Source organism: Pongo pygmaeus, chromosome 19 (genome assembly GCF_028885625.2).
Source record: "Pongo pygmaeus isolate AG05252 chromosome 19, NHGRI_mPonPyg2-v2.0_pri, whole genome shotgun sequence".
NCBI classification, from domain to species: domain Eukaryota; kingdom Metazoa; phylum Chordata; class Mammalia; order Primates; family Hominidae; genus Pongo; species Pongo pygmaeus.
The window spans coordinates 78,963,703-78,978,148 of NC_072392.2; the positions used below are offsets into that span (position 1 = coordinate 78,963,703).

The window sequence follows — 14,446 nt, forward strand, 5'->3', positions numbered from 1 at the left end:
GGGAGGTCCCGGATGTCCTGGGCACTACAGCGTCTTTGGGCATCAGCTACCAGAGGGGTTGGCCATGCAGCCCATGTGCGCTCTCTCCCCAGCTCCGCCTCAGCAGCACAGCCTCCACCAGGCCACCAGACTCGACTTCAACTAGAAAGCACATGGCCTTCCTCCTCTGGCCGAGCCCACTTTGAGGAAGCCAGAGAACCAGGATCAAAGCTCAAACAGCTGAAAACAGCAATCCCAGGAACAAAGGCCCAGGCGGGGGTGGGGGTGGCACACACCTCTTCTGTCCCCTCACAGCAGACAAACTGGGGGTACAGGAGAGCAGGGCGTGGGAGACAGAGGAGACACTTAGCAGACACTGGTGAGGAAGCGTTAGTAAAGCCCCATGCAGCAGCCTCAGGGCAAGCGCTTGCTACTTGCGGGACTCAAGGGGCCTCAGGGCAGAAGCCGGGATCCAGGTGCTCAGGGCAGGAAGCAGCAGCACATTGCAAGAATAAACCCTCTGGGCTGGATGCGGGTGGCTGCCTCAGGCCAGGCATTTTCTGGAGACAGCCCGCCCCGGAGCCACAGCAGTGTCCTGGTACTGCCAGCCAGGGCCAGGTGATTGCTCTCAAAAATCAACGCCTCCCTTGGGGTGGACCCCAAGGGTCTCATACCTCCAGCTCCCCAGGGTGTTAACAGTTTGCTTTCAGCTGACCAAGAGAGCTGGTGGGAGAGGAGCCTCAGGTGCTCAGTGGACACAGACTGGCCAGGGGATGATGAAGCCTCAGCTTATCGGGTGGGTCAGTTGCACTTGAGGATCTGAGTCCCGAATCTCACGGAGACACTCCACAGAAGACGCACGGAGTCCCCGGGGACATTTAGAGGAAGCCAAATCTATTTATTTTAAAATTATTATATTATTGTTTTTTGAGACAAAGTCTCTCTCTGTTGCCTAGGTTGAAGTGCAGTGGTGCGATCATGGCTCCTTGCAACTTCTGCCTCCCGGACTCAGGCGATCCTCCCACCTCAGCCTCCCAAGTAGCTGGTGCCACCACACCTGGCTAATTTTAATTTTTTTTTGTAGACACAGGGGTCTCACTGTTGCCCAGGCTGGTCTTGAACTCCTGGGCTCAAGCGAACCTCCCGCCTTAGTCTCCCAAAGTGCTGGGATTACAGGCACGAGCCACCGCTCCTGGCCAGAGGCAGCCAAATCTAAAAGGGCCAAAAGCAGCATTTCTCTGCCACACCTCAACACTGGGCAGAGGGACCTGTTGCACTTTGGTTTGGCTCTTTGCATCTGGAGTCTCTCCCAGAGGGTGGCGCAGGCTAAGCATAAGCTGGAGGCTTAGGAATCGGCTCCTGCCTTGAACATGTAGGAGGCGCAGCTGAGCAGGACAATAAGACCTTGGTGTCCACTCATCAGAACAAATGGGTCACCTGTCCACAGTGGAGCCACTCAACGTCAACCTGCCCAGGTGTCGGGGGAGGAGGCAGCAGCCCAGTCTCAGGTGCCACCACCTTCAGCCCAACTTCCAATGGGCAACGGGGCTCCTGGGGACAGGGCTGGGCGTGAGTGGAGGGAGACTTTGATGGGTATTCTCAGCTTCCCAGGCAGGGGCTGGAAAGAGGGTCCGTCATCTGCCCTATTCTGTCCATGCAGCCTGCAGGACCCAGAAATGCTGGGACACCCCCTCCTAGAATATGAGGAAGGGGCTTCTGGCAACAGTGGACCGTGTGGGGGAATGTGGGGAGCCGGGCTACAAACACCCAGGGGGCGCAGCCAGATCCTGAGAGCCCAAGAAGGATTTATTCTATGCAGTGTCTCGCAAGTGTACGCACTCACGCCACTTCCTAATAATTCAAGCCACAGCACGGCGCACGGGACGTGTGAAGGTACTCACACTGCCGCCTCCCGGGACGTGTTTGATATTATCCTTTGAGCCACACTTGGACTGGACGTTGCTAAGATCCAGCTTCTTATTAATTATCTGCACCTTTGGTAGCCAGAAAAAAGGATGAGTGACACGCCACCCTGGACCCGCCTGCTTGCTCACAAGGACGCCTCCACTTTCGACGAGTGACAGGCGCCACCCTGGACCAGCCTGCTTGCTCGCAAGGATGCCTCCATGCTTGCGACTTGGCATTGGACTTGGCAGAGGCAGTCTGGGGAGTGACAGGAGGTCGAGTCACACCCCAGGGGAGCTGAAGGGACAGAGAGAGGGCTGCTCTGAAGGCATCCCAGAATTGTGAGTGATTCCCAGCTGGCTTTACGAAGCTGGGATTGCAGGTCCTCAGGGGCAGGGACTCACTTCACAAAAGGATGGCATCGTGAGGCCTGAACCCCAGAGGGGAGCGTTCACCAGCCTGGGGTCAAGTGAAAAACGTGTTCAGCCACACTGACGAGTGAGTAATAGGAAGTTCCCTGGCATCTCCACTCACACCTGGCTAGACCCACCGGCACATTCCCAGAGAACTTCCTGCGGCTGTTCTCAAGCCTGTCGGGCATCAGAATCACCTGTGGATTTTTAAAATCTCAGACCCCAGCCCTGACCTAGAATTAGAATCTGGAGGAGTCTGGCTTCAGTCTCTCTGGTTTTGAAAAGTTCTCCTGGTGATTCTCACAACAGCCAGGTTTGAGAAGCCCTGACCTCATAGGCAGGACACAGGCCGCTTTGTGGGGAAGACAAATGTGGGGTGTCCCTTCTGTACGAGGGCTCTGTCCCTGCAAGGGGGGGCAGTGCCTTCTCCTTCCATCCACACACCAGCCCTCTCCCACCCACAATGCCACCAGGTGCGTAACGGAAGCTGAGCAAATGCTCCTGTGGGGCTTTTTCTCAGCTTTTCCACAAGCAGGGGTGGCCTGGATGGGTCTCCCATGACTGCATTTCTGGAAGGTTCTTTCTGCAGACACCAGGGAGGTGTGAAAATATCAGCGTTTTGATGAGAAATGATTTTTACCTATTTGCCTAAAAACTATGAAATAGAAAACCATGGTTTAGGGAGTTGGAAAAACTCGACATTTTGTCTGCCAGATCAGTGAGAACGCCTTCCTCACCCGGTGACCTTCCCCTCAGGAACTCTGGAAACAGTGGAAACAGTGTGCTTTGGGTTTTTTGTTTTGTTTTTTTTCTTCGTGAGATAGGGTCTCACTTTGTCACCCAGGATGGAGTGCAGTGACACCATCACGGCTCAGTGCAGCCTCGACTTCCCTGGGCTCAGGGGATTCTACTTCAGCCTCCCAAGTAGCTGGGACCACAGGCACATGCCACCACACCTGGCAAATTTTTTCTATTTTTTGTAGAGATGAGGTCATGCTATGTTGTCCAGGATGGTTTGAAACTCCTGGGCTCAAGCAATCAGCCCACCTCAGCTTCCCAAAGTGCGAGATTACAAGCGTGAGCCACCATGCCTGTAATCTCAGCACTCTGGTTTTTATTCGTCTCACATGTAAATAATTGCCAAATGGTGAACCCAGTGAAGGACCAGCCGTGCCAAGGCCGTTTCCGAAATCTTGAAAATGGCACTGAGACCTCGGTGGCTCTATTGAGAATGCTGGGTGGAAACCACTGCCCTGGAGGCCCCATCAGCCTGGGCTGTAGGGTCTGGGGTTGGAACTCCAGCCTGACTTCTGGGTCATCCCGTTTTTTTTCCCCTTAATTTTACTTGTCTGAATCTTCAATAGGAATCAGTATCTAACTCATTTCTTCATAATCTTTTATGTTCCTTCAAAAGACTATGTATTTTTATTAGAAAATATAACGATTTTAAAAAACAGAGCTCACCAAAGCAAAAACCGTTTTCTTACCACCCTAACACAATCACGATTGCATTTTGTTGTACTTCCTTGAAGTCTCATTTATATATAACTATATATAACTACCCCTGTATACCTCTGCTTGGCAGAATTATTGTGCACGTGCAATTTTGTATCTTGCTCTAAGAAGCGATATTATATCCTAGTCCGGGTGCGGTGGCTCATGCCTGTAATCCTAGCACTTTGGGAGGTCAAGGTGGGTGGATCACCTGACGTCAGGAGTTCAAGAACAGCCTGGCCAACATGGTGAAACCCCGTCTGTACTAAAAATACGAAAGTTAGCTGGGCATGGTGGTGCGCAACCCAGCTACCCGGGAGGTTGAGGCAGGAGAATCGCTTGAACCTGGGAGATGGAGGTTGCAGTGAGCTGAGATCGCGCCACTGAACTCCAGCCTGGGTGACAGAATGAGACTTCATCTCAAAAAACAAAAAACAACAAAAGAAGTGATATCATATCCTAAGCATTCTCTATGGTCTATGGTCATCAGAAGCACTATGTTTAATAACATGTCCCATTCCATTTTGTGAATATTGTTCCCCTGCTATCCAACATTTGTATTGATTCACTCCACTTTGTACTTCAGTAATATAAACAGTCCTGCAGGAGCTGGATTTGATGCAAAGAAAAAAAATACAAACAGCCTCCCGTGAACCTCTTTCTGAAGGGAGCTTTTTCCATATGATGGGTTATTTTCATAACACAGAGTCCTAGAATAGAATTTCTGGGTCAAAGTTATAAATATTCTAAAACCTCTTGGTACAACTCTCCACATGGCTTTCTAAATAAAAGGGTTGCATGAGTTTTCCCTGTGAGCCCTGGTGAGAGAGCCAGCCTCACCATATTGCTGCCAGCACTGGGTGTTTACAACATTGTTTTGCTTATTTTTTTGACCAAAATAAAGGAAACTGCATTGCTGGCTTATTCTGCATCTATCCGATTATGACTGAAATCGCTCCTTTACCCCCTTTTTGCTGATGGGTATATTTTTTCTAACATACAAATATTTACATTTTAATTTATTTTTATTTATTATTTTTACTATTTTTAAAATAGAGACAAGGTCTCACTCTGTCGCCCAGGCTGGAATGCAGTGGCGCCATCGTAGCTCACTGCAGTCTTAAACTCCTGGGCTCAAGCAATCCTCCTGCCTCGGTCTCCCAAGTAGCTGGAACTACTGGTATGTGCTACCATGCCCAGCTAATTTTTAAAAATTCTTTGTGATGATGGGGTCTCGCTATGTCACCCAGGCCGGTCTCAAACTCCTAGGCTCAAGTGACTCTCTCACCTTAGCCTCACAAAGCACTGGGATTACAGGCGTGAACCACGGTGTCCAGCCTACATTTTAATTTACTTATTTATTTTTGTTTTATAATTTTTTAATTTTAAATTTATATGGGTACATAGTAGGTGTATATACTTGTGGGGTACATGAGATATTTAGATACAGACATACAATGTGCAATAATCACATCAGGGTGAATGGGGTATCAATCACATCAGGGTGAATGGGGTATCTATCACCTCAAGCATTTATCATTTCTTGTGTTATAAACATTCCAATTATACTCTTTTTATTTATTTTATTTTATTTTTTGAGACAGAGTCTTGCCTTGTCGCCCAGGCTGGAGTGCAGTGGCGCGATCTCGGCTCACTGCAAGCTCCACCTCCTGGGTTCATGCCATTCTCCTGCCTCAGCCTCCCGAGTAGCTGGGACTACAGGCGCCCGCCACCATGCCCGGCTAATTTTTTTGTGTGTGTATTTTTAGTAGAGACGGGGTTTCACCATGTTAGCCAGGATGGTCTCGATCTCCTGACCTCGTGATTGGCCCGCCTCAGCCTCCCAAAGTGCTGGGATTACAGGCGTGAGCCACCGTGCCCAGCTAATTTTTGTATTTTTAGTAGAGACGGGGTTTCACCGTGTTAGCCAGTCCAATTACACTCTTTTAATTGTTTTTAAATGTACTATAAATTACTGTTGACTGTAGTCACCCTGCTGTGCTATCCAGTACTAGATCTATTCATGCTAACTATGTTTTTGTACCCATTAACCATCCCCATTTTCTCCCTACTCCCCTCCACCCTTCTCAGCCTCTGGTAACCATCCTTCTACTCTCTATCTCCGTGAGTTTAATTTTTAGCTCCCACAAATGTGTGAGAACATGTGAAGTCTGTCCTTCTGTCTGGCTTATTTCACTTAACATAATGTCCTCCAGTTCCACCCATGTTGTTTCAAATGACAGATTCTCTTTTTCATGGCTGAATAGTATTCCATTGCGTATATGCACCACATTTTCTTTATCCATTTGTCTGCTGATGGACACTTGGGTTGCTTCCAAATCTTGGCTGTTGTGAATAGCGCTGCAATCAACACAGGAGCGCCTGAGCTACATTTTTAGATACTCAAATTCTTCCTCTGTAATTCCTTCTCTGGTGTTTCAATGTACAATCCACTCCTCCTTTAGAGATGGATAAATCTCTAGTGCCACGTCACCCTTCTTGCCCACCGTCCCCTCATTAAGGACAAGGATGCCACGTGAGGCCCACTGAGGTTCTGCAACTTTCTCAGGTCAGAAGCAGCCACAGAAGAATCTAGATCTCAGAGTTTGTAGCCACAGGCTATCTATGTGACAACAAAGTTGTCCTGAGCTGTCCTCAAGGCTACAGCCTCATAAACCTAATAAAAACAATACTAGTTTTTGGTGAATGTTGAAATTCTCTCCCGCCAGCAAGGAGACACTGTGACAGTGCCTCAGCCCAGGCTGCGGGAGGAGGTGGGACAGGCTTTCTCATACTGCTTCTCAAGGAGTCACTGTCGCCCTTTGCACGAGTCTTTGAATCAATTCATGCCACCCTCCGATTTTAAGGAATCCCACATAAACTCCTTCTTTGCAGATTATTTTTTAAATTAAAAAACAATAGTTTTAATGGAGATAGGGTCTTGCTATGTTGCCCAGCCCAGGTCTCAAATTCCTGGGCTCAAGTGGTCTTCTGGCCTCAGCTTCTGGAGTGGCCTCAGCTTCTGGAGTAGCCTCAGCACCTGTAGGCTTGACGATTATTTTTTATTCATAACTTTTCACTGGATAAGTCTTAGAAGATTTGCCTGCTTCCAGAAAGGAGTGGGAACAGCTTAGAATTAGAAAACACACACAATAATAAAACAGGAAAATGTAAAGAGTAACATTAGAAGAAGGGAAGGGCATCAACACTGACAATTACAAGAGTGATCATTACATTTAACTTTGAGCTTCCTGGACGCTGAGGCAAAAAGGGAAATGTCATGGGTTACGTAACTCTCCTTATCTGACAAAGAAAACTTACCAGTTTTTCAAGGAAGAGAACTTTGTTTTCTGTACTAATCCATAAAAGAAATTAAACAAATGAATCAAAGGACATTAAGCAATAACTCAGTATCTCCCACATACTTAGAAATTTTTTTTCCGGTCGGGCGCGGTGGCTCACGCCTGTAATCCCAGCACTTTGGGAGGCCGAGGTAGGCAGATGACGAGTTCAGGAGATTGAGACCATCCTGGCTAACACGGTGAAACCCCGTCTCTACTAAAAATACAAAAAAATTAGCCAGGTGTGGTGGCGGGCACCTGTAGTCTCAGCTACTTCGGAGGCTGAGACAGGAGAATGGCATGAACCCAGAAGGTGGAGCTTGCAGTGGGCGGAGATCGCACCACTGCACTCCAGCCTGGGCGACAGAGTGAGACTCCGTCTCAAACAAACAAACAAACAAACAAAAAAAACAAAAAAGAAATGTTTTTTCCATGTGGCTTTTTCTTGTTCTAACCCCACAAAAAAGGCAACAAGCCTTTGTGAGATTTTGCAATAGACACAAGGGTATTTACAAAGCAGACCTGAACTACTGCCAATTGTCACATTAAGTCAATACCCTTTATAGAATCTTAGATTTACAGAAGGGAGAGAAAAGAGGAATGGTTGTCATTATGAAATCAGAATCCTGAAATTTAATTTCTCAGCTACAGTAACATATATATTACACTTCAGCTCTGGATAGACACTGACAAAAACCATCAAGGGAGAGAACGATGTGTTGCAAGCTCCCAATTTTGATCCAGGGAACTCCTAGTCAGGGGAGAAATGTCTGTGGTCAGAGTTTGACCCTGAAGGAGAGGCTGTGGTGAGGTGGGGCTGGGGATGTGTGTCCACTTGGTTTAATCAATTTCCTGGAGCACCCAAAGCAGCCCTAAGCTCTCACTAGACCTTGATCTGGTTTTGTTTGGGTTCAGTTCTCTCAAGGCTGTTCCAAAGAGCCCAGCCCTCCCTCCCTGGCCCCAAGCCTGCAGCCCCACAGCCCGACAGCCCCGTGCCTCACAGTTGGCTCCCAGGCTGGCCCAGGCTTGGCCTGTCTCCAGCACTGCCTGGTGCGTGCTGTGCTGTGCTTTGCCTCACCAGGCTCAGCAGGCCCAGTGCAATACTCTGCTGGGAATTTAACCCAGGGTGGGCACTGGATGCCCACACAAGCCTTCTCTTTAAGTCCAAGGTGATCAGCTTGGGAACTGACACAGGAAAACCTGTCTATGTCCTGTCAAGTCAGCTGGCCAATGATGAGATCAAATAACAGGGTAGAGTCACCTTCAGAATTATTTACACTGTCCTTTAAACAGTGATGAACCCAAGCTCCTTTAAAATGATTTGATTTACACAAGATTTTTCAGAAGCACTGATGTACAGGGAAAGATGCCTGGAGGGTCTCAGAGTTACAGAGCTGTCCTAGAGGAGGGTCCCAGCCTGGCTCTGCCCCCCACTTACTGTGGGGTCTGACATCTCAGCCCAAGCTCACCTGCATCCCTGGCCCTGATCGAGGAGAGGCAAATGATTCCACGTACAAATTCACTGTATTTATTCCACATAAATGTTCTACATAGATGCTTTTTAAAGTGACAACTGGGGCTTTGCTATTAAATATAATGTATTTTTGAGGCCAGGCGTGGTGGCTCACACCTGTAATCCCAGCACTTTGGGAGGCCAAGGTAGGCAGATCACCTGAGGCCAGGATTTTAAGACCAGCTTGGCAAACATGGTGAAACCCCTCCTCTACTAAAAATATAAAAATTTGCTAGGCATGGTGGTGTGTGCTTGTAATCCCAGCTACTAGGGAGGCTGAGGCAGGAGAGTTGCTTCAACCTGGGAGGCGGAGGTTGCAGTGAGCCGAGATTGCACCACTGCACTCCAGCCTGGGTGACAGAGTGAGACTCTGTCTCAAAATAAATAAATAAATAAATAAAATGTATCTTTAGAATACTCAGTTCTGGTGTATGAGGAGGGAGGAAAGAGGGGTAAAAGGAGAAACAGATCAGAGAGGTGGGCAGAGGTGACTGGGTAGAGACAGAGCAAGGCTGGGGGAAGGTGAAGACGAGAGTGCACATGCACGCGCACACACACACACACACACACCCTTAAAAAGAGAAGGTCAGGCATGGTGGCTCACACCTGTAATCCCAGCAATTTGGGAGGCTGAGGCAGGAGGATCACTTGAGCCCAGAAGTTCAAGACCATCCTGGGCAACACAGTGAAACCCCATCTCTACAAAAAATAAAAGAAATTAGCTGGGCACTGTGGTGCAAGCCTGTGGTCCCAACTACTCAGGAGGCTGAGGTGGAGGGATCTCTTGAGCTCAGGACTTCAAGGTTGCAGTGAGCTATGATCGCACCACTGCACTCCAGCCTGGGCAACCCAGCAAGACGCTGTCTCAACAAAGAGAAACAAATCAGTACACACAGGAAAGGAAGCAGCCACCCGGGCTGCGGCCCAGAACCAAGAAACAGTTACAGCATTCTATCGCCGTCTTGTGGCCATCCTGAATATTGCACCCCCAAGGCTTTCAAAGCCCCACTGCTCAGGTAGGTTTCTGTCCATCCTGGGCTTCCAGGCTCTGTGCTGCTTCAGGTCTTCACATCCCAACTATTGGCCTGGACATCCTCCGAGAAAGTGACTTTAGCTCCATCTTCTCAGATCCAACCAGGCCCCCCCCATGCTCGGGCCCCTGGGCCCTTCCCTGGCCATGATCCTGCACACCCCCTTCTCCCGGCTGGCAGCTACAGGGTCCCCAGTTCTCCTGATCCTGCAGCTTGGGCCCCACATGAGCAACTTCTCTCTCACCCTGCATGGCCCCTGGGACTCCCTGCTTCTTCAGCTCTCCTCTATGTTTCCCAGCGACCCCCACAAGAAGGGCTGCTGAGGCTGGGCCCTCACCCCTGCTTAACCCTCCCCAGCAGATGCCGACAGCCCGCCTGCTTCAGCACTCCCATGGCCACTGCCAGCTGAACTGAGCCTCTCCTCGGGGCCACCCTCCACCACCCTCTGTCCTGTCGGGCGATGTCCAGCGGCTTGCAGCTCCCCAACCTCTCTTCTGCCAGTGTGAACTCTCCTAGCGCTCAAGCTTCACACCCCTTAGCGCCGAACACACGCCCTCTGCTGCCCCAGCTGCCTCCAGTTCTTTATTTTGCTTTTGTTCTGAAGAGCTCCACGTTGCAGCGTTCCACTATCCTCCTTCAGCTCCTGCACCCAGCACTCTGGGTGGGGGCTGTCCTTTCAAAGGCCACTGAACAGGTCCCAAACAAGGGTCTGCCTGTCTCCTCTGGCTTGCTGACTTGTGCGGGCTGCTCCCCCTGCATGTCCTGCCCTGGCCAAGCTCTCCACCCTATATTCCTCCTGCTGCTGTGACTGGCCCTGTTTCTCTGCTCACCTGCCCCTGTCCCCTGGCCTGGACCCTGGGGGTAAAAGCTCTTAGCACAGAGCCTGGTGCTCAGAGGTGCCCCATAAATGTTGTCTGAGTGAATGAATAAAGGAACGAAATAAGGAAGGAACCAGCATTTTTTTTTTTTTTTTTTTAAATAGAGTCTCAGTCTCGCTTTGTTGCCCAGGCTAGGGTGTAGTGGTATGATCATAGCTCACTGCTACCTTGAACTCCTGGTCTCAAGTGATCCTCCAGCATCGGCCTCCCAAAGTGTTGGGATTACAGGCATGTGCCACCGCGCCCAGCCAGGAGCCAGCTTTTGATGCTGTTATATGTTGTTTTACTGGTTGTGTTTTCTTCATTTTTTTTTAAGTTAGGAGTGCAAGGTTGTGTTTTCTGGTTTATTTCTGCTCTTATCTTTGTTTCTAGATTCTTATTTCTTTTCTTGTATTCTTTTTCCCCTCCATTGAGAACCTAATTTATATGCTGCAGTCATTTAATTTTTTTAAATAACAAAAGTATTTAAAACTATGAAATCCTTCTAAGTACAATTTGGGGCACCTTAATATAATGTATAAGATTCATTTTACTTTACTTTTTTGATACAGGGTCTCACCCAGGCTGGCGTTCAGTGGTGTGAACATGGCTCATTGCAGCCCTGACCTCCCAGGCTCAAGCGGTCCTCCCACCTCAGCCTCTGGAGTAGCTGGAACTACAGGAGAGTGCCAACAGGCCCAGCTAATTAAAAAAAAAATTGTAGAGACAGGGTCTCCCTATGGTGCCCAGGCTGGTCTCGAACTCCTGGACTCAAGTGATCCTTCTGCCTTGGCCTCCCCAAGTGTTGGGATTAGGTGTGAGCCACCACACCTGGCCCCAACAAAATGTTTTAAAAGCTGGTCCTTTGTCTCTGTGTCTGGACACACTCCCACTCCTGCAGGCCAAACAGGGCGGGGATGAGCTTGGCAAAGGGGATGTGGGACCTAGGGGCTGGCCTGGCTGGGTCTGAGCTGACTGAGGAACCAGGCACTTGGAAACTGCAAATAGGGATAGAGCTGGGACTGAAAGTGGAAAATGAGTCACTGGATCAGGGTGCACAGGAGGCCGCAGTGGTTGAGGTTGAGGGTAGGTGTCAGCAGTAAGAACCCAGGGCCACTGAGTCTCAGCCAGGCTGCACACTAGAGTCACCCAGGGGAGGCCCACCCCAAGATGACAACAGGTCCAGGAGGCTCGGGCACTGGAATGATGTTTAAAAGAATTCCCTCTTCCCGCCAGGTGCTCCCTTTTACAGTCAGGATGGAACACTGCCGCCCACGACTCCCACAAGATTGGCGGGGCCTACGGGCTCTTCCTGCCTGGCACCCCACCCAGCTCCTCCTCTTTCCCTGCAATCTCTACCCCTACCCAGCTAGTGCTCCAGTGCGGCCACCTGATTATCTGCATTTTCCTTTCAAAATAATTCCATCTGGGGCCCCAAAGCAATATATGTTCACTGTGGCAAATCCTGAAAACAGAGAAAAGCACAAAGGAGAAAACAGAGAAAAGCACAAAGGGGAAAACAGACGTTTTCCGTTTTTCCTCCAATGATTTGCAGCAATCTGCGGCAGTTTTCAGCCTCTGCAGGTTCCCAAATGTGACTTGGCTCCTGCTCTTTTCCCTTCGGTGTGAGCATCTGTTCCGGCAGGACTGAGTGATTCTTCAGACTCCGCCAGCTTTGCCTCTTTTGTAGCCAAACATTTATGGAGCACTTACTGCATGCTGGGCACTACATGAGGCCACAGGGACCCAAAGGTCTCAGCAAAACCTCGTGGAGCCTTCAGGCCAGTCTAGGAGGAGGAGGCCTGAGACTTCAGCGTGTCATTTTAAAGGCTCTTGTGCGTGGGCCCTGTATGACATTTTTCTTTTTCTTTTTTCCTGGAGATTCATGTGTTGGTCTTTGTTATGGCTGAGGTTTGGTTTCAGACAATTTTTCTAGGGTTTCCTGGCATTTAAGGGAGGCTCTGACTGTGTCCTCTGCCACTTTTCCACACTTCGTCCCCCAAAATATCTCAAGAAAAGTCAAGTCACCCTTTCTCCTTTAACCCTTTAGTAGATTTGGACGTGCTGTCTCCGCCCAGCGTGGTGACATCGTAACCTGGGGCCCTGTCTGCCTGCCCCTTTCTAACTCGGCATGAGGTCGCCCGACTCTCACCCCTCATGGGCAGAGGCAGGGCAGCCACAGGGTGGGACGGACACTTCTGGCCCTGAAAGGGGCCTTCGATGGAAAGTTGTCTTCCCTGCTCAGCCCCATTCCTGCTGCTGTCTTCAGAGCTGTAAGAACTGGGCCAAATGGTGCCCACACCTTCCAAGCCAACCTCAGATGAACTCAGGGTCAACAGGGAAGCTCCCTCCCATGCTAAGCTGAGGGTTCTGTCTCTGGCAACCTGAATCATCCACCCACACAGAGGCTGAGTTAAATTAACCCCGCATTCAATGAGGGCCGGCCACCTGCACAGTCTTGTGGGGGCTGCAAAAATGCGTGAGACTCGGCCTCCACCCTCAGTCATGGCCCAGACTAGGGAGTGGCAGACACATGTTCAGTGTGGTCAGAGTTTACAGGGGCTGTAAGAAGAGACAGGGGAATCCAGGAAGACTTCCTGGAGGAGACGGCAACTGAACTTGGGTTTAAGGGAAGGGAAGAGATAAGGAGAGAAGGACATTCCCCACCGTGGGACACAGGGCAGGGCATGGCAGAACCCAGGGGCCCCCGGGGGTGCATAGGCGGGGAACCCCAGACGGGGAGCAGCAGATTCAGGCTTGGGGGAAGGGAGCACCTTGCGGGTGCTGCCTGTTATGTGACTTGAGGAGATCCTGGGTGTGTCTGGATGGCAGTCTGGGTGCCGGAGCAGGATGGGGGTGCATGGGTGGGCAATGGGAGAAAAGGCAGGAAAGGCCAGTGAGGGCCCCTCTGGAGTCTTGGGCAGCACCAAGGCCAGGCACCCTAGAGAATGAAGGTCACGGTGGTCCCGAGATGGGGCTTCTGGAGGTGACTTTCGAGAACCGAATGAGGACTGGAAAGTCTGGAGACGAGGGAGCGCATTGTCCCCAGTGGGAGCGCAGGACAGTTTCCCTCAGCTGTGGTACAGGACAGAGGCCCCGGGTCGCCTGTGAGTTATTTCCCCAAGGTCTCTAACCAGGCCATTGTGGTGTGTGAGGGTCCAGAGAGCCTCTTCCACTACAAGCTCCACATGGCTGAGCAGGGAGAGGCCGGACCTTAATTTAACCTGCATCGTTTGCCATCAGGAGGGAGATCCTGAGATGCTCTCTTCCTTCCCTCCCTCCTGTGTTCCAGGGAGCTCTGCCCTTGTCCCCGCAGCCACAGGGGAGCCACCGTCTGTCCTTTCCTCGAGGAGAGGAGGTGCTCCAGGGCACAGCTGAGTCTTCTCCACCTCTGTGCACGGCCTGGCACGCAGGGGCTCTCAAAAGAGGCTTGATGCACAGAGGCAGGGTCTATACATGCGTCCCTTTTAACCCGACGGTCCATTTCCATCCTGACGGGATGTGACACTGCACTCACAAGCTTGTTCGGGGGCAGGGGGGCTCCTGCATAGGATCCTGGGTGGGGGGAGGTGGCAGGGTTTGAGGCAAGGTGCCCACATGCACTGGTGGCCACCCTCCTTCCACATGCCCCAGGCTCAGGCCCAAGTGATAAGAACTTCAATGGTGTGGAGAGCGCCTGCGTGGGGGAGGCAAGCTGACACACAGGCCCAGGGTTCTGGAAAGCCCCTTAGCTCCCCGAGGCCCAGTGCCCAGAAGGCCCAGCACATCTGCAGCCTCAGAGTGAGCCGTGGTCCTTCTCACCCCCAGCCTCCTCTTCACCCTTCCCCAGCTCCCCAGTGCTGGGTGGCGGGAGTGGGGTCCTGGGCTGAACTGTGGTCCCCACAAATTCACATGTTGAAGCCCTAACCTCCCC

The 14,446-nt window shown here is 50.7% G+C and overlaps 2 protein-coding genes across 9 annotated transcripts in view; both read right to left on the reverse strand.

Annotated features, from left to right (window-relative positions):
• Nucleotides 1–14,446, reverse strand: part of MAPT (microtubule associated protein tau) — a 131,813-nt gene that overhangs the window by 15,036 nt on the left and 102,331 nt on the right. For 5 of the 8 annotated variants that reach the window (XM_054458842.2, XM_063656805.1, XM_054458849.2 and 2 more), the window contains one exon: nt 1,881–1,973. The exons of the other annotated variants lie outside the window; for them this stretch is intronic. In XM_054458842.2, the coding sequence (XP_054314817.1) occupies nt 1,881–1,973 (93 nt within the window). The remainder of the gene's footprint in view (nt 1–1,880; nt 1,974–14,446) is intronic. 8 annotated transcript variants of the gene reach the window in all.
• Nucleotides 12,483–13,115, reverse strand: STH (saitohin). Its single transcript, XM_054458850.1, has one exon. The coding sequence runs from the start codon at nt 13,038–13,040 to the stop codon at nt 12,558–12,560; it is 483 nt and encodes a 160-aa protein (XP_054314825.1). The 5' UTR covers nt 13,041–13,115; the 3' UTR covers nt 12,483–12,557.